The sequence below is a fragment of the Phaeoacremonium minimum genome, assembly GCF_000392275.1.
Source record: "Phaeoacremonium minimum UCRPA7 unplaced genomic scaffold PA7_03_scaffold_108, whole genome shotgun sequence".
NCBI classification, from domain to species: domain Eukaryota; kingdom Fungi; phylum Ascomycota; class Sordariomycetes; order Togniniales; family Togniniaceae; genus Phaeoacremonium; species Phaeoacremonium minimum.
The window spans coordinates 151291-171088 of NW_006921015.1; the positions used below are offsets into that span (position 1 = coordinate 151291).

The 19798-nt window shown below is 50.7% G+C and overlaps 2 protein-coding genes across 2 annotated transcripts; one reads left to right on the forward strand and one right to left on the reverse strand.

Annotated features, from left to right (window-relative positions):
- Positions 1–8409: 8409 nt before the first annotated feature.
- On the reverse strand, positions 8410–10190 carry UCRPA7_1480 (putative cytochrome p450 protein; the record flags this gene model as incomplete). The annotated part of the gene is made up of 2 exons (XM_007914060.1): positions 8410–9382; positions 9484–10190. 2 exons carry the CDS (start codon positions 10188–10190, stop codon positions 8410–8412), a joined length of 1680 nt encoding a protein of 559 aa, XP_007912251.1.
- A 1338-nt stretch (positions 10191–11528) lies between these two features.
- Positions 11529–19056, forward strand: UCRPA7_1481 (putative pksn polyketide synthase for alternapyrone biosynthesis protein; the record flags this gene model as incomplete). The annotated part of the gene is made up of 3 exons (XM_007914061.1): positions 11529–11910; positions 12435–18271; positions 18340–19056. 3 exons carry the CDS (start codon positions 11529–11531, stop codon positions 19054–19056), a joined length of 6936 nt encoding a protein of 2311 aa, XP_007912252.1.
- Between the last annotated feature and the right edge of the window lie 742 nt (positions 19057–19798).

The following is a 19798-nucleotide window of genomic DNA, read 5'->3' on the forward strand; positions in this document are numbered from 1 at the left end:
TAGTTGGCCCCAGGAAAAGCCCATCCAGGGTTCCCTGCTGCTCATTGCTGTTGGTCATCTGCGAGTTGGCCGTATCGACCTGCTGAAGTGAATCAGCCTTCTGGATTTCGAGAGCTTTGATCGTTAATCTCTGGACCATCTCAGACGTAAGATAGCCAAGGATGTCTAACGAGTCATCATTCGGTTTGTGCTCTGCGATAACTCCCAGGCCGGACCATTCTCGAAATCGTTTGCTCTTACGCCAAGTGAACGATGCATGACGATACTCCGACCAGGTCTTATACTCTTCAACAGTCATATCACGCGTTCGAGCGTCATTTCGACGAAGCACCTCTAGTGTATCTTTGTTCGTTGCACTCTCCACCGTGTCGTCACGACGACTGTCGGGAATCTGTACCGAGAAAAATGACCCTATATCCCATGGCAGATTCACACTCGGTACATTGGCACGATTTGTAGATGTATCTTCTGTCTGAGCGACATCTTCATCGTCAATGAATCCTTCGTTGGCAAGAGCGTCTTTTTCATCGGTGTCTTTGACGGTTTTACGGATGGCTTTCCAAGCGAGGAAATTGCGCACGCGCTCGACCCGAGGAGTATCATGTCGTATTTGAAAGATCAAGTCATCGTTGGAGAAGACGCGAGAACCACGTCGAGCGGCTAGTTCGTTTGCAGTACGCAACTCTCTTGAGTTAGATCATGAAGAGACAGGGATAATGGCATATATCTTACCATGTAGACAACCTGATCACGGATGATACCTTCGATCATGGCGACAGTTTGAGTAGAAGTCTCCTGGTTCTCACCGGCTATGTACATCATCTTGCACCAAGCTGGTCATTTGAATTGCACACTACGACCTAACGGACGATGTACAAACACTCACCTGTTGGATTTCTTGCTTGAACAGTGGCGTCGGCTGCGTGGCCATGGTCATGAAGATGAAAGCCGAAGAAAAGGCAACAGGCAATGGACAAGTAAATTGCTAATACAGAAAGCATGTAGCATTCCATGGGCATTTCGACAAATCTAGAAATCATGCTTGTGCTTTTAATACTTCAATGCTTTTATATACACGAGATATCACAAGAAATTGGTGGTACGGTGTGAATAGACAAGCAGTGACACTGTACGCTTGTCATGGAGAAGCTTGGGCTGTCAAACAGCCCCATTAATGGGGGGGAACGGGAATACTTCGATAAAATTGACGACTTAGCAACCCGAACCCACGGCCTAGACGCTATGATTGGCTCTAATGCTTACACGCCACAAATAACCTTGGAATTCGTCCTACCCCCATGCGCTTACACTGTGTGTCTTACATGGCTTAGTCTTTGACCGGCATCTCTTCGGCGTCTTGGTGCCCTCATGTTTTGTCCCTATAAGGTATGCGTAGTGCCACGCAAGCGTAAGTGAGGCTAGAAGGTAAAGTATAATTCATAAAACTAATGATACAGTTGCGAAGCTTAGAGCAAGTAACAAAAAGGTTACAATATAATAGTGTCGAGAGATCCTTGTGCGGTGATCATCCAGTCATAGAGTTGACCATTATGCATTGGCATATGCAGTTCCGAGTGCATTCAGTTCACTTCCTTCCAGAAGATTTCCATCACTGTCCATGAAGTAAGCATATCCGCCCACGTTGGGATTGGGATCAAGCCACGGCAGGACTTCCTCAACAAATGCCACCTTCTGATCAACTGTGGCGCTCGTGAGGCCAAATTTGGTAACGTACTCCTCATCGATACCGTATTTTTGGGCAAGTGCGATTGTGACGTTGACCTGCTTATGGAAGTTCCAAACCTCATTCCCTGGCGCACCATACCAATGGGTGCACAAGAAGTCAATGTCACACCCGCCATCACATTCCTCCAGGAAGTTAGTGAGATAGGTAATGCCTTTGGGGCTAGGATTGTTTGTGATGCATGGACTTCCAAGGAGCGCTTTGCCTTCCAGAGGGTTCATGAAGGACTTATGGTCCGCTACGGCTGCTGCCACCGAGATGTTGCATTGGCCGGGTTGGTCCGGCTCATTGAAGCCTAAGAGATGCGTTGTGACGTTGGCGATAGCGATTTCTGCAGAGGTGATCTAGGAGCTGGCTGTCATTTTCGTGGGACACCACATCTGCGGTAGGTATTCGAACACCGCAGGAACGTCCGACGCGAGTGACCCACTAGTTGTAGACCTAGCCCACGTTCGAATCAACCCCCGGTGGCAGTGCGTCAAGACGAAGGAAAGATAGCCCGCGCTTGCTTCGCGAAGTGCCTGTAGCTGCGTTTGGCACAGAAGGAACGGTAACAGAAGCTGGCGGAGAGATGCTGGTTGGAGAGGCAAGTGTCGTCAAAGCCGGATCATGGGTACCAGTAGAAGATGAGGCAGGAGTCGAAGTCGGAATTTCAATTGAGATTAAGGTTTCAGTCAAGGACAAAGCGGCTGTCAAAGCCGAGGCATTGGCAGAGGAGCGAGTACAAGGCGAAAACGAATGATCTGAATGAATACCGAAGTAGTGACCATGGTGGTCATGGCAATGATGTGTACGGGCTGAAACAGCGACTCCAAGAGCCAGAATAAACCACGAAAACATAATGGGAAGTAATTTGCGGGATCAACATGGTGCAAAAGGTCAATGTCAAAATGGCAAGTATGACTAGTAACTAGAGAACTGAAGAGTGTGAATGAATGACATAAAGAGCGAACGAAAGGCACAGAGGAGTGGTGAGAGTTCTAATAGCAAAGCGTTTTCATAAGGAAGAAAGCGATCTTCCATAATCCATTTCAATCCTTAATCATAGTTAAAGAATTCGCAGGTTTGCCGTGTTATGATCGGGATATTCAACGTCATTAGCATTGGAATTGACCACAATAAGTGGACGAATCTTCACACATAATCTTAACTCTAAACACGAGCCAAGCTAGGATAAGCCCTTGCAAATATTGCAAGTTCGCACTTGAAGAAGGGCATAAGCCTTGATTTCAAAGCGAGCACCATTTGCGTTGAAGCATTAGGGCTATTGACAGACTCGTGTTCGAATGTTGGCTGCCAGCCATAGAATAATTGCCCTTGCCGGTCGCATGCGTGATATTAGCAAAGGGGGTTACTGATCGGTCTCTGTGCTGACTTGACCGTTTGAGAGATGTTTTCGTATGGAAGTGGGTCATTTCAGTTATTGCAAACACGATATCACTATTTGACCGCAGAGGTGTGGCTGGCACCTGAAAGGTTGGATCCTGCATCCAAAAGTCTAGTGTCGATCTCGAACTCCCCGATATCCCCGGTACCGAGTCGGTGTGCCGGTAGTAGTTCAAGAAGCCAAGGCCGTGCGATTCACAACAACCACCTTGATAAGTTATCGTTGCACGCTGCTATTAACATCACCGTGACTGAATGCCATGGCCTAATCATAGTACTTCTGACTCACACCCGCAATGATCTCTGTCTCACGCTGGTTCACCATTCCTGTTCGAAATCTATGGTCTTTGGCAATCCGAGCCCGCGCCCATTCTTAATAGAGGAGACACAACTTTAGTCATATTGAATAGGGTTAAGATGGGCAAGTAACTCACCTTCGGCTGTGACAGACTCTAGCGCCTTTCTCTCCGACTCGGGGAGTTGATAACCTAGCCTTTGAAGCAATGGGCTCTTCACTGGCTTCATCTGAACCGCCGCCTCAGGTCTAGCAAAGTAGATAAGGCTAAGCCTCGGCTTGTCAGCCTGGTCGGGAGGTGGCCGCACAACTCTGTGAACCGTCGACTTGAGAAATCCTCCGCTCAAGTACTCCAATGCGTCAGCAATATTAACGATGATTGCATTTGGCTCCGATTTGACATATTTCCACTCATTGGTGGCCTGATTTAGCACTTGTAGACCCGCCACAGGTTGATGAAACAAGAACGTCAAACTATTGTAGTCGGTATGACCCTTAGCCCACAAATTGTCCACTTTCTTATCTTCCTCAGCCGTCCGAGGGTAATATTTCATATATCGGAGATATTCAAGACCCTTCTCTTCGTATCTATGATTATCCGCAAGATAATTCTCGTCTATCTCGAGTACATAGGCAAATAAACGGAGAAGAGGCAGGAGAATTTTATCATGTATGTGCTGATCGAGGTTCGTCAGAACACCAAGACATTGTTTTGCAAGCCGGTTACTTGTTTGTCTACAAAAGCACTTACCAATGAAAATTGCTTGATTTCCTCATAGTGGTCAAAAATTAGTTGCGGATGGGGTCTCTCGTCTATATTCGAGTAAGTAAATCTTCTGACAAAACAATGAAAAGTGGAAGCAAATTTTCATCGAAATCCCTGGAGGCTGCTTTAAAGCTGGAAATGGGAATCAGGGCTGACTTACGTTCGGGGGTAAATTTTGGAATATTGTACCTCTCATCATTATCTCTAGCGCCCAGGTCCCCCGTCGAGCGAGGTTTGTAGCCACGAAAGTCGCCAACCGCTGTGTTGCTGAGGTATTTCATCTTCTCCTCGAGCGGTAGTTCGAAGACGGCCTTTGCAATGGCATATTGATTATTGATCTGTTCCTGACTTAGGCCATGGCCAGTGACATAGAAGAATCCTGAAACTGGTTAGTTGTTGCTTATACACCTGAAGGGTTACTCTACCATTTTTGTTGATGAATTGCAACACCTGGTCCGCCAGGGCTTGCTTCCCGCCGAGTGTGTCTAGCAGCGAAATGTCAAGGGCTTCAAGCTCTGCCCAGTCCACTATTATGGTCAGATAATGCCGTTATCCTGAGAAACTAAAATCTAATCTTACAGTCTTCCTTGGTTTGGGGTGGCGGAACATAAGGCTGGAGTCTGGGCTCCGAGGTTGAAATAGTCATGTCTCCTTATTACTATTTGAAGGCGCTTTAACGGCTGGGCTACTGGCTTGGGGAAAGCTTGGTAGCTTCGACGTCTAAAATGCTCAAGGGTCAAGCTTTATGTCACTGGTTACTCAATCTGGTCTATCGTACATATGACTGACTTGAAGGCTTGGTGGGAGGCTACCCCGCCCTTGAGGTACGCAAAGAAATATCACATCATTCGATTTGCCGATGGTGAATCGCAAGAGAGTCGCTCTAATTTGTCGCTCGTTAACTCCACTACAGTTTTCGCCGCTAGTAAGCTTAACGCTCGCTCTCCTGGAGGTATTTGTACAGAACAATTTCTATTGGCTGGCTACGTGCTATCTAGTCTTTGAATACACAGCTATCTTTCCACACATACTTCTCCTCTAGGCACCTGTGGGTCGGATATAGCATTTTGTTCCGTATTTCCTAGGTCAAGTAGTGATGGTCCCTGGTAATTACGCCATCCTAGATTGCATAGCGTATCCACCCGAAGGATTCCTAAACATACACATAAATTGATGAGAAAATGAAATCGAATGTTGTAGTGAGATCCCTCTCTAAGTCGAGCCAGTTATAATCCAAATGGCGGATAATCTAGAAGATAAGAGCACTTCGGTGAACGCCCTTGTACACTCCGCTAAGCGCAGTGGGAATGAAGATGTCCTATCGTCGACAAAAGAGAAGCGGACAGTGCGACAGCGCCTAAAAGATATTGTCTGGGATAGCCTTGACTACTCTCCCGATGAAAGGCGGTTTATTTCCAAGATCGACTTTTTCATCCTGTAGGAAACCACCTTTTTCAAACCTGCCTACACTACATTCTGAATGCTAAACAATGTTTAGTACTTGGGCCGGCTTCTCGTACTTCTCCAAGAACTTAAACTCCAACAACCTGTGTATGTGTTAATATTAACGTCCCCGGTAGCTATGATGTAGTATTTAGGCAACAAGACTAACAAAGAGTAGCTAATGCATATGTCTCGGGAATGAAAGAGGAGCTCAACGTTGTTGGCAATCAATATCAAACGTTCATTACTATGTGGACTGTGTCAGTCATTACTCTCCTCCATCTCATGTGGGATATCACGAAACAAAATTCTAATATGCCCGAAGTGGCTATGTAATAAGCCAGCTACCCTCTCAAGCCGTTTGTACTAGAGGTACGTATTGATGGCGAAATATTCTCTGACACATATGTTAACAAGGGTCCAAGTACGTTTGTCGCTTTGGTGTCCGTCCTGGGAATTATTCTGGGTTATAGTGACCTTCGCGACTGCTGCAGTGAAAACGCCACATCATCTGTATGCTTGTCGATTTCTTGTCAGTTTCTATCCCCAAGAAGTTGACTGAGCTCAAGTGTACTTACGTCAGTCAGGTCGGCCTCGCAGAAGGGACATTCTATCCTGCTGTTCACACGGTTCTTGGTGGCTGGTATACGAAGAGAGGTACACAAAATTTGGCAAAAGTATTACGGCCTCTCTCTAATTCAAAGCATCATAGAACTAGCAAAGCGAGCATGCATATTCTTTGGCTCAGCCTTTGTCGGATCGATGTTCAGCGGCTACCTCGTGAGAACTATTTATACTCTTGATTTCTCAAATGGGTCTAATGAGTACATAGCAAGCGGCACTCTATTCAGGAATGGATGGCGTTCACGGCCTTGCGGGGTGGAGATGGCTCTTCATCTTTGATGGTGTCATCACCTTGCCGATGGCGGTCTGGGGTGCGTCTGTCAAAGAATTCAAATCAATGATTGGCCACGTCTGACATCCGTAAATTAGGCTACTACGCACTTCCAGACTTGCCTAGTAATACCCGGGTTCGATGGCTTAAGCCCCACGAAAAAGAACTAGCTCTTAGAAGGATGAAAGCAATCGGAAGAGACCTTGAAGAGCCTATTACTGTGAAAGGGACGATTAGAGTGCTCAAGAAATGGCATTTCTGGGTTTATACAGCATACTACACGTAAGTCGCTGCGTCACAGTCGAGGAACTAATTATTGAGCCTTGATCTTAGGTTTTTTATTTGCAGCGAAAACATTGGAGCGTACATGAACCTCTGGCTCAAGAGCTTGAAACGGTTTGTAGACATCTTGACCATGCACACTCGACGTTTACTAATTAGATTTGGGCATAAGTTACACCGTGCCACAAGTTAACACTTATCCCACAGTGACCAATGCCGTGACCATTCTCACTACTTTGTTATATGGCTGGACCAGTGACGCGATCCAACTCCGCAGTCCAATAGTGTATTTCTCATTGGCAGTCTGCTTCTTTGCAGCAATGAATCTCGCTATCTGGGACGGTGTACCTTTCGGCCTCAAATGGGCTTCATTCTACCTAACCGGGTAAGGGCCCACTCAATACAGGAATGTTCCTTCCAATGCTAACAAACTTGATAGATTTGCCCAAGGTTCAGGGCCCGTTTTCTTGGTGCGTCCCTGTAGCTCATTAGAAATGAACTTGATGATAGTGGTAGATCACTGACTATAACCTACTACAATTAGACAATGGTGAATGAGGCCTGCGCCGGAGACAGCCTAGAGAGAAAGATAATCTTGGGTTCCACCAATTCTGTTGCGTAAGTAATATCGATCATAAGAAAACTAGAGCTCTGTAGCCCTAATTCATTGCTATTTGATAGATACGCTTTCAACGCTTGGATTCCCTTGATAACTTACAACACAAATTACGCGCCAAGATTCTTAGTCGGCAACTCAGTCACAGTGGGACTCATTGTTTGTGCGGCCCTCACTTTGACCTTGGCCGTGCTTTTGGAGCGGCAAGACAGGTATGCCTCTTTTCCTAGTGTTTGAGCTTCTTAAGCCCTCTTTTCTAATTTGCGAGTGCTATAAGACGCGATCCCGCTTTATTAGATGCCGAATTGGGACAGGACGCACTGGTGGCCCAAGAACAGGAAGTCGCTGCAAAAAGACCTGTGTGATGGAATTTTGATGTGACTAGTAGAACAAAGGCTTGGGTGTGGATGCTGCTTCAGCAATTTGTACTTTGTGGCAAACTGTCATACGAGAAGACAGTTGATTGAGGATATATACTATCATAGCACTACGATGTTTTCGTAGTAGTATGTTGCTCTCTAGGAGTGTCCCTCGTCAGTACCGCCTTGCTGTAAGGTAAGGGTCATGACGTCATATAGAGTGAGGCAAGTTGAAAAACAGCGAAGCGGCCCATCCTCTTCGATTATCGATTAGGACTTAATTTCATCATGAGTTTGTATGGCCTATATGAAACGATAATAGCGAAGCATTCCGGAATCATACTCTTTATATGTGACCGAAAATACGAAGGCATTATGCCTTAACCAACTGTCGAGTAAAGTTGAGTCGAATGTCTGGATGAACCTAGCTTTGACGGTGAACTCTGTGTGATGGAATTGACAATTTTACTCTGGCGAAAGCCCTAATCCGGTTCCAAAAGAGCTATACAGGTAGCCAATTCCTTAAATTGCAAGGGCATTTATCTAATAGAAGACTCTACTTGACGGCACGCGTACTCGAGATATTCGATTCTTCCGTTTTACTACTTTGTTCCATCTGAAAACTAAACCTTCTCCTCTGATTTCGAGCTGTTAGTGGCATCCGGCTCATAAAACGCTACCTTCACGCCGTCACCGGGCTGAAGCACAAGGCTGTCCATGAGGGTAGGGCTGCCGTGGTCGATGGCGTCCATGTGGCTGACAACGCGCTCGAACTTCTGGAAAAGCCGTACGAGCACGTAACCCATCTCGGTCAGGGCAAACTGCTGGCCGATACAAATGCGGGGCCCGCCGTTGAAAGGGATATACTGCCACGGCTTCGGTTGCCACTGTTCCCATCGCTCCGGCGCGAACACGGCCGGGCTGGGGAGGTGCGATGGGTAAAGGTCGATCCGGCGCTGCAGTAGTAGCGTTGAGTAGGCGACCGGCGTGTCCTTGCAGACTGCTACGGGCTCGGTCCCGTCAGATCCGCCGCCGCGCGGCAACGTGGTATCACGGAGGGCTAGGCGGAGATTAAAAGGTAGAACCGGGTACATGCGTAGTGTCTCGTTAAGGATGTGTTGGAGGTACTTCATAGCCTTGAGATCGGCGGAAGACGGGTTGCGGCACGTAGCGTCGCCTTCGAGGCCGACTGACTGGGCGATTTCACCCCGCAGCCGCTGGACGCACTCCGGTCTTTTGCTCAGCTCGTATATGGCCCATGACAGAGTGCTTGCCGTGGTGTCGCGGCCCGCGATTAGCACGGCTATAAGCTGGTCACGTAGGACCTTACGGTCCCGGGTGAACTGGGCCAGGGCGTGCAGGAAAGTGTAGCGACCAGTTCCACCCTCACCCCTGTCATGGATCGTCTTCGCGAGCTCCTCCGGTGGTAGACACAATGTTCGTTCGATAAACGGGTCAAGGAACTCATCAATAACGCGAATCCCACGGTTATATGAATCCCGTGGGACGAAAGCCTTGGCGGGGCCGGCGCGATTAATCAGGCATTGTACACGTTGGACCTCTGTGACCGCTTCGGCAAAATCTTGTTGTGGGATGCTTTATTTTGTTGGTGTTAGAGATTGATCTCAACAAAGGCTTATAGACATGGGAAAGACCCATGCGACACAGCGCAAGGGGTAGAAAATGACACAACTCACATCAGAGACTGCGTGTCTTTGCCGAGGAGGAAATCAGTGGCCACGTCTAGTGTATACCGAAGAAAAAGGTCGCTCATGTCTATGACACGGCCATTGGCTGAATATTTCGAGATAGACCTCCCCTCAGCCCTTGCAGGGATCAGGACAGCGGCGGCTGAAGCGTCACCGCCAACGGACATGACAGTGAATAAGGTCTGCAGATGCGCCTCGAATATGTGTAGATCAGACACGCGATCCTTGATGAACTGCGGGCGCAGCAGCTGGCGACTCGCGTGCCACTTAGCGCCATCTGTGGCGAAGATGCTGTCGCCGAGGAAAGGCTCGAACTCCCGGTGAAAAGGTTCGCCCTTGCCGTAGTCCTGGAACTGTGAGGCCAGGATGGCCTTGATGTTTTCCGGGTCGTCGGTGAAGATGATGCGCTTGCCCATGATGCGGACCTCAACGGTGTGGTTGTGCAAGGTTGCGAACATATTCTCCCAGAGAAGGTGATTCTTATGGACCGCGGAGGCCCTAATCTTGCTGATGATTAGGTCGATGCCCCAGGGCAGCTTTCCGCGCATCTCGGGCGCCCGCAAGCCACCGGTGCGGCGTAGGCGGTACCGCTCGTTGAAGCGCTTGCTGATGGCATAGACCACATAGCAGACAAAGACAACGGAGAGAGCGGATGTCCAGGAGGCCTTAGAATAGAGTTCTTCGGCGAAACCCATGATATCGGAACGTTTAGACAGGTGGTTATATGTCTGGATTTGTATATGTATTAGATAATTAGGACAAGTATAACATGAAAGAGGAGAACGGGGGTGATCGGGCACCCTTTTGTGATCTGTAAAGAGGTGAACCAAGAGACTAACCCGCTAGGCTGAAGAGATGTTCCTCAGACGAAAGGAAGCAGAGGGCGAAGAAGGTGTGGCAGAGTGGGAGAAAAGACAGAAGGCAGAGCGGCAGGGGTAGATTTCTTTTCAAAATGATGAAAGTCGATGGCGTTCACTTTCTCGTGTTGCAATTGCAAGCAAAGGTTCGCCCTGCGGATGCGAATAGACAATAGGAGAGAGGGTTTTGTTCAGAGGTAGTGACCAAAAAGCAAAAGTCATATACATAGCTTGTAGTGTAATACGGAGCAATGATAGGATATCTCCGAGGCCCGTTGATAGACTTGCGCCGCTGCCTGGCACGATGAGCCAGACCGTTACACAGGTCGTGATGTCTAGGGTACTTAGCTTTGGTAGCCAGTGCCCGATCAGAATTAGGTCTGTTTCATGCTCCTTAATACTATATCTTGCTCCTTAGAGTAAAGGAATAATAGTTACTGTGTATGCTGTGTGAACTGTGCTGCTGCTATTCCTCAAGGAGTAGTAAGGAATGCGAGGACAGGGTCAAAACTAGATTCTATTATCATCCTTTTTGAACTTGTCAAACCTACTATAAAAATATACTTTTACATCCCTCTATCGTGGTTTTATTTTATTCTAGCTTATTAAAGAGATAGAGCTTCACTTCCTCCATTGTCAGGTAGCCTATATAGATACAACAGCACTAAGAAACTGATAAATTAGCCCGGTATAACTGACCTAAGAATATATATTCATTTCACCTTTTGGAAGTATATAGTATGAGTAGCTAGATGACACAGTATGAATAGCATTTTCGGATGTGAAGTACGCTCCGATTGGTCCTCCAAACCTCCGGATTCACGCTTGTGCTGTAGCAGTCTTGTAAGCCGATTTGGATGAGCACCTTTCGGAGAATATTTTGATCGGTTGAGCAACCTCCCGAGAACCTCCCGAAGTGCTTCGATAGCGATTTCGTGATTTGGAAGAGTGGTGGTCTGCCATACGCAAGAATCTTTGATAATATGAAATGAGCGCTTGAGAGAATCCCAGATTCCGAAATATATATAAAGTATTGACGCTTGAGGTTTGACAAGTTAGCAAGTAAAGCAATCGACATGAAGTGAGCTCCATGATATATTGGTACATTCCTGGTAACCAATCTCTGGGTTTGATTACCTAGTTCGCTTCCTTGTCAACACGAAACAGCCAACCATCATGGGCTCTTCTATCGATTCTTACGACGCCACGAACCGCCTTGCCGGTCAAGACCACGTCCTCTCATCTGACATCGCCATCATTGGTGTCTCTGGGCGCTTTCCTGGCGATGCAACTTCCCCTCGGAATCTATGGGACATGGTCATGGAGGGGAGAAATGCCCAGGAACCGATACCCAAAAGCCGCTTCAATGCGGACGGCTTCTACCATAAAGACAGTGGCCGGGCTGGAGGATTTGGCGGTACCAAGTTAGGCTACTTTGTGTCTCAAGAGGTCGACCGTTTTGACTCCAGTTTCTTCTCCATTACGCCCGAGGAAGCTAAGGCAATGGATCCGGTTCAGCGTCTACTGTTGGAGGTGGCGTACGAGGGTCTTGAAAACGGTAAGTATGCCTGTATTAAGGGTGTTGAATATGCTTGAATGCCAGACGCAATGTACATCGCACTAACTATCTCAGCTGGCCTGACAATTGACCAAGTCGCCGACCAGCCCATGGGCTGTTTTATAGGAGGCGCGCTGCATGATTACTGGGACATACAAGCCTTAGATCTGGACAGTCTCCCGAAGTATGCGGGCACAGGCACAGGAGGCTCCATCTTAGCGAATCGTATCTCGTGGTTTTTCAACCTCAAGGGTCCCAGCATAACCATCGATACGGCGTGCTCATCTTCCATGACTGCGATGCATCTCGCTTGCCAGAGCATTAGATGTGGGGAGACCGATTCGGTGCGATTCTTCTCAGCCTCTTTTAATATTCTTCCTTGCAGACGTTTGCAGCCGGAACTAACCGAACTTTCTAGGCTCTGGTCGGAGGCTTTAGCTTACAGCTTCTGCCCAACTTTGCCATATTTATATCCCCCATGTCTTTTCTCAGTGCAGATGACAAGTGTCACTCATTTGACTCAGCGGCCAACGGCTACGCTCGTGCCGAAGGTGGTGGGTTTGTTGTTTTGAAGCGACTGGATAAGGCTCTCCGCGATGGCGATACCATTCGCGCGGTCGTCCGCGCCTCGGGAGCCAACCAAGACGGCCGGACTCTCGGCCTTACGCAGCCATCAGAGGCCCGACAAGCGGAATTGATCCGTTCGACGTATAAGTCTGCAGGACTGCCCTTGCATGAGACAAACTACTTTGAGGCCCACGGCACGGGCACAAAGACGGGCGACCCTATCGAGTGTGCGGCCATAGGTGCTGCCTTTGCGCCGACACGACAACATCCATTGTACGTGGGGTCTGTAAAGAGCAACGTGGGACATATGGAGGGCGTTAGTGGGATTGTCAGTATGGTCAAGACTATTTACAGCCTCGAGAGTGGCTGGATTGCACCGACCCATGGGTTGGAGAACATCAACCCTAGGATCAAGGTGGCTGACTGGAAGATCAACATTCCTACACGTGCTATTCGCTGGCCCGCTGGCCTGCGGCGTGCTAGCATTAACAGTTTCGGCTATGGTGGTGCCAATGCTCATGTCGTAATGGACGATGCGTACCACTTCTTGAAGCAGCACAAGCTGCAAGGCTGGCACAACACCACTGTCGAAGTTGAGAGCCCGGAACTCCTCCCTAACAAAGTCAATGGAACCAATGGAACCGATGGAACCGATGGAACAAATGGAACAAATGGGACAAATGGAGTAAACGGCCATGCTCAATACGGCGACACGCCGAAAACAGAAGGGACAACCTCTCGTCTCTTCCTCCTCTCTTCTCACGAGGAATCCGGCATCACTCGACTCAGCCAGAGCCTGCAGACTTACCTGAACGAAGTCGACGTCCAGCGCGCGTCTGAAGGAAGGAATGATTTCCTGCACCGTCTAGCATATACGCTCTCCGAGAAGAGGTCGAGTCTTCCTTGGAAAACGTATACCGTCGGGTCGACTATCGAGGAATTGATAGGGGCTTTGGATGGGGCACAGACCCGGGCGATCCGCGTCCCCAACAAGGCGCGGGCGCTCGCATTCATCTTCACCGGCCAGGGTGCACAATGGTCTGCCATGGGGCGCAGTCTGCAAAGATATCCCGTCTTCCAACAGTCCCTGCGCGAGTCAAATGCCTGTCTCCAGTCTTTGGGCTGCACGTGGGATCTCATAGAAGAACTGAACCGCAGTGACGAGGAATCCAAAATCGATCGCCCGTACATCAGCCAGTCGGCATGCACGGCGCTACAGCTCGCCGTCGCGGATCTCCTGTCTAGCTGGGGCATCCGTCCGCAGGTCACGATTGGCCATTCGAGCGGCGAGATTGCGGCCGCCTACGCCAAGGGTGCGATCGACAAGGCGGCTGCCATGCGCATTGCCTACTACCGAGGAGTCCTTAGCAGTCACATCGGCAAGATGGGTGCCATGGCTGCCGTTAGCCTGGGTGTGGATGCAGCCATGGGGTACGTCGGCCGTGTTACCACGGGCAGGATCGTGGTGGCTTGCATCAACAGCCCAGAGAGTGTGACATTATCCGGCGATATGGAGGCAATCGACGAGGTTATGCTGCTGCTGCAAGCTGACGACATATTTTCGAGGAAGCTCCGGGTGCAGACCGCGTACCACTCCCACCATATGAAGCTCATCGCCGACGAGTATCTGGCTAATTTAGCAGGTGCCTGGAAGAGTAATCCGGGCCATACGGACGTCACCATGTTCTCGTCAGTGCATACCAAGCCCGTGGACGGCACCGGTCTTGGACCTTCGTACTGGGTGGCCAACCTAGTCAGTCCCGTCAACTTCTCGGGCGCCATCACGGCCGCTGCTCATGCAGGCCTTCTGGGGGGTAAGGCAAGAAACATGACCGGTCTGAAGAAGGGGAGTCCCGATGCCATTGTTGAGATTGGACCGCATGCGGCGCTGCAGGGGCCTCTGAAGCAGATTCTGGGCAGCCTCGGCGATAAGCTTCCGTCTCCCCCTCGGTACTTATCGGTCATCAAAAGACAGCAAGACGCCATTCAGACGGCCCTCGAGGTGGCTGGCGAACTGCTCGTCCTGGGCCACCCGGTCGACGTGCGCCTGGTGAATGCATACGATGCTGATGGTGGTAATGTCACGGAGGGCTGCAAGATACCTGCACTGGTGGATCTTCCCCCATATGCATGGAACACGTCTAACCGATACTGGAGTGAGTCGGCTGCGGTCTCGGCCTACAGAAACAGGAGCCATCCACGGCTTGAGCTGCTTGGACTTCGAGACGAACGATCAACCGAGACTGAACCGTCCTGGCGCAACCTCCTCCGCATTTCTGAACAGCCCTGGATCGAGCACCACCAGTTCCAGAGTACCAATATCTACCCCATGGCAGGCATGATTGTGATGGCCATTGAAGCCATGCGCCAGGTTCAGACCCGCACCGATGTCTTGGGCTACCAGGTGCGCGATGTTAGCATTCGACGGGCTTTGGTGGTTCCATTCGACCAGACTGTTGAGACAAGGCTTCAGTTAGCGCCGTGGCGCTCGTCACCCATCGCAGCCGACGATTCCTCGTACTGGTCCGAATTCAAAGTGTCTAGCCGCAGCGAGAGCGGCACGTGGACGGCAAACTGTACGGGTTTGATCGCCGCCCTGTACTGTCCAAAGGGAGAAGCGCTTGCCAGAAATGGTGTGTTTGTGGACGAAGAGGCGGTCGCTAACGCCGAACTCAAGAAGGACCATGAAAAGATCCAGCAGTCGGGCTTTCCGAGCCTGGACCCGGCTGTCTTTTACGACACGCTCGACAAGACGGGATTTCATCTCGGTCCCGCGTTCCAGGGAGTCAAAGAGCTGCACCTCCTCAATGACAAGTCGCACTACACCATGGAGGTGCATGATACGGCGCAATGGTATCCAGCAAGGTGGGAGCCGCCTCATCTGATCCATCCGTCTGTCCTAGACGTCTTTGTGCATCTCTTGACTTCGAGCGCGGGTTACGGCAAACACCTGAAAGCGCGACTGCCCGTTTCCACGGCGTCCATCTACGTTTCGGCGAACTTTGATTCCACCCCAGGCACCAAGTATCATGGTTTCACACGCACCCGCAAGCTCGGTGGCGGCGACAAAGTGTCGAGTGATGTCTTTGCCTTTAGCGAGGACGGAGGGGACAAGCCTGTCATTGCACTCCGTGGCTGCCAGTCTGTGGCTCTCCATGGTTCGGGTTTACAAGTAGATGCTTCCTCCAACACACAAAATGCTGGCAGCCTACACCTGTCTCATGGCGGCCATGTCCCCGTTGTTCCACACTTGGCTCCGGATGTAGAAATGGCTGATGCTGTTCAACTTCAACAGCTTCTGGAAGACGCTCCCGATCTCGCTGCCGCGCTCAGAAAATACGTGTCCCTACTCGCGCACAAGTATCCCGCTCTGGACATTCTCGAATGCAGTCCGTCTGCCAGCAGTCTCCTCACAAAGGCTCTTGACCCGACGCCGGCAGGGGCGGGAAAAGAGATTCACAAGCGTATACAGTCGATTGTTCTGTCCGGCGCTGCGCCTCCTGAGGAGCCATCCTCCTCTTTTGGGCCATGGAGTCAGTCGTTTCGCCATCAGGAGCTGGATCTTTCCGAAAGTCTTGTGACACAGGGCTTGGAACGGGCTTCTCGCGATCTTGTGGTCTTGGACACTGCTCTGGAATATAAGAATGACGATTCCGTCATTCTCACCAACCTGAAAGAGCTTCTAAAACCACGGGGTGGCGGGTTGATGATTGCAAATCATTCTGGCAGCACGCGAGCCATCTCAGACAGTGTGTTGATATCCGCAGGTTTCACCACCTTTACTACCATCAACTTCCCTGACACGTCGCGCCTTACTATTGCCCGCTTGACAGAAGAACAGCCCAACAGCAACGCCACAGTCCAGAATATTTTGATTGTCATGCCACAGCGTCCATCTTATGGACTGAGACGAGCGTTGGAACAAGTGGAGTGCGAGCTACAACAAGCGCATAACTATCATGTTGTCAAGATGCCCTTTGGCAACGCCATTCCAGAACAGCTCTCCACGTACTTGGCTCTCATCGCCCTAGATCTGGACGTTCCCTTCCTGGAAGACCCAGAAGAGCATTCCTTTGCCAAACTTCGGTCCTTGGTCCTTGGAACTCAGGGAACGTTGTGGTTGACTTTGGACTGCGACTCCAGAGGCCTCGTCAAAGGCGTTGGCCGGACGATCCGCGCCGAGTACCCGGAAATCCCTTTCACGACACTCGCACTCGACTTGGCCGCCCCGCTGGATGCGGACGTCAATGTGCGTACTATTGCGAAACTCGTCGGCAACATGCGCAGCAAGATGCTAGCGCAGTCTAGTGACTCGGAGCATGTCATTCGTCAGGGACGGGTCTTGGTGGAACGTCTCGAGCCGGAAGCCGACCTCAAGGCCTTGTTGGACGCAGCCAAGTCTGGACAAAGGCTTCCTCCGGTCAGGATGACCCTGCGACAGGGCACCCAGCAGCAAGCCGACGGCGGCCAGACACTGCGCTTGTCCTTCCGCGAGCCAGGACTCCTCGACTCGTTTGAATACCACCCGGTGTCCGGCTTATCTAGCCTGGATCCCGTGTCTGAGGGCCAGATGGAGATCGAGGTCCGGTCGGTCGGCTTGAGCTTCCGCGATGTCATGGTGGCCATGGGTCAAATGGAGGATGTCAACGTGGGCATGGAGTGCTCGGGCATCGTGTCGAGGCTGGGTCCCGGGATCGACAAGTTCCGCGTGGGCGACCGCGTGTTCGGCCTGCACGCCGGCTGTTTTCAGACCCGCGTGCGCGTGGACCCGCGCATCTTCCAGCGCACCCCGGACAATGTGAGCGACGAGGTGGCCGCGGCGCTGATGGGCCAATACATGACCGCGGTGCACTCGCTGATCAACGTGGGCCGCCTGCAAAGCGATGAGTCTGTCCTGATACACTCTGCGGCCGGTGGCCTGGGCCAGGCAGCTATTATCGTTGCCCAGTATCTCGGGGCCAGGCAGATCTTCGCAACGGTCTCGTCGGACCGGAAAAAGAAGTTTCTGATGGATGAGTACGGCATCCCGGAGTCGCACATCTTCAACAGCCGCGACTACTCGTTCGCCGATGGCGTCATGCGGGTCACCAACGGACGGGGCGTAGACGTTGTGCTCAACTCGTTGGCCAATGAGGCCCTGCGGCGCACATGGCACTGCGTGGCGCCGTTTGGTCGCTTCATCGAGCTGGGCAAGCGTGACATCTACGACAACACTGGCTTGGAGATGCGGCCGTTCCTGAACAACATCACTTTTGCGGGCCTGGACATTGCCGTCCTCATCACTGAATATCCCGACCGCTGCGAGAAGCTCGGCAAACAAGTGCTGGAGTTACTGCACCAGGGCGCCATTAGACCCCTCACAAGTGTCGTGCAGTACGGTTTTGGGGAAGTAGAGCAGGCCTTCCGACTAATGCAGAGTGGCAACAACATTGGCAAGATTGTCCTGATCCCGCGGCCTGATGACGTGGTCCCCGTCGTCCCCGGAGGACTCGGTGCGTTCCGACTGCCCCCGAACAGCGCCTATGTCCTCGTCGGTGGTCTTGGTGGCATCGGCAGATCTATTGGCAGGATGCTCGCCGAGAAGGGCGCCAAGCATTTAATCTTCCTTTCCCGGAGCGGCAATGCGCACCCGGAAGCACACGCCCTGCTCGATGAGCTACAGCGGCAAGGCGTTTCAGCGACGGCCATTGCGGTCGACGCAGCGGACAAAGCACAGCTGGAACAGGCCTTGGACAAGATCAGGCAAATAGGTCCTCCGATCAAGGGCGTCATTCACTGCGCCATGGACCTGAGAGTAAGCCCTCTCTTCTACTATCACACCCCCCCCTTTTACATGCTGTGCTAAATGTGACAATCACGTAGGACGGCATCTACCAGAACATGACTGCGAGGGATTGGAATTTGGCCCTCCGCCCTAAGCTCAAAGCTACACGCAACCTGCACGAGCTTTTGCCAGCCGACCTGGATTTTTTTGTCTGCTTGTCGTCCATTGCTGGCATCATTGGCTCCCGCGGCCAGGCCAACTACAATGCTGGAAACAGCTACCAGGATGCCCTCATGCACCACCGTGCCGCCTCGGGCCTGGCGGCCGCCATCTCCGGACGCGCTCCGACCCAGATTGCCGTCGGCACGGCCACTGGTGGCCAGCTCGACAAGTCGTTATCCAACGATCCCTACTGGTTTGCGGATTCACGGTTTACCGTTCTTAGCCAGCTGGATCGGCAGGCGGGTGGCGATGGTGGCGGCGGTGGCGGCAGCAGCAGTGAGGCCGCGAAAGACGATTGGAAGAAGCTCGTGGCGGGCGCCACGTCCAAAGACCAGGTTTACGACCTCGTACTTGCCCAGCTGCTGGTCGGCGTGTCCAACATTATCAAGATGAACCTGGACGACATTGACCCAAAGAAATCTCTGCCGGCCCTTGGCATCGATAGTCTTGTCGCGATCGAGGTTCGGACCTGGCTGCGCAAGGAGTTTCAGGCGGACCTCTCTGTATTTGACATTGTCAGCAACGATCCGCTGTCTACCTTTGTGCACAGGGTCACAGCCAAGTCCGCCCTGGTCCCATCTGGTCTTGCTTGATTGTATTTTGATGAGTTTCAGCTATTTTCTTGGCCGTGAAAGCTTAAAGGCAGGTATAGTAACCAAATAGCTTTTGGCTGCAGCAGAGGTCGTTTATCTTCGACAGGGAGTTATAATCACGTTGTGAGATACAAGCTGTTAGAGGTAAAACCTTTCTTTTCTTTTCTGTGGGTAAATAGCCGGGGAAAGATGTTCTAAGAGAATTCAGCCACCATAATTTCACGATGTCACTTGTCAAGATTCACTTGTCATCGCCGCAAAGACTTGTAGGCCGTTTCTGTGCTAATGGGCACTTCCTCTGCGCTTAATCCTAAACCTTGGTGAATTATTTGACTTGATCTTTTTCGAAGTTGTGAGAACTTTTTACTTCTAGCTTTATAAACACTTTCCCTAAACTTTTAGAAACCTAAAGTTGAAAGTAGTATTACTAGGGGATAGCTCAAAATACATTGAAAGCATTTCGATTGTGAATCTTCAAACACATAATCCTTGCAATTTGGTGAGAATGTGACGGGCTATCACACCCTCGTCTCAAGGATGGGGGCTGATACGAAAAAGGCTTGACGATTATATCGTATGCATAGAAGATGGCCACGTGCTGTGACACGAAGGTTTGAGGATTTCAGATCAGCTGCTCAGAAATCAGGGGCAAAATACGCGCAAAGTGTATATTGAAGGCTAAGTAAAAGTGAGGATGTCTCGACCTAAGCTACTGGGGGAAACAGGGTGAATCTGACCGATG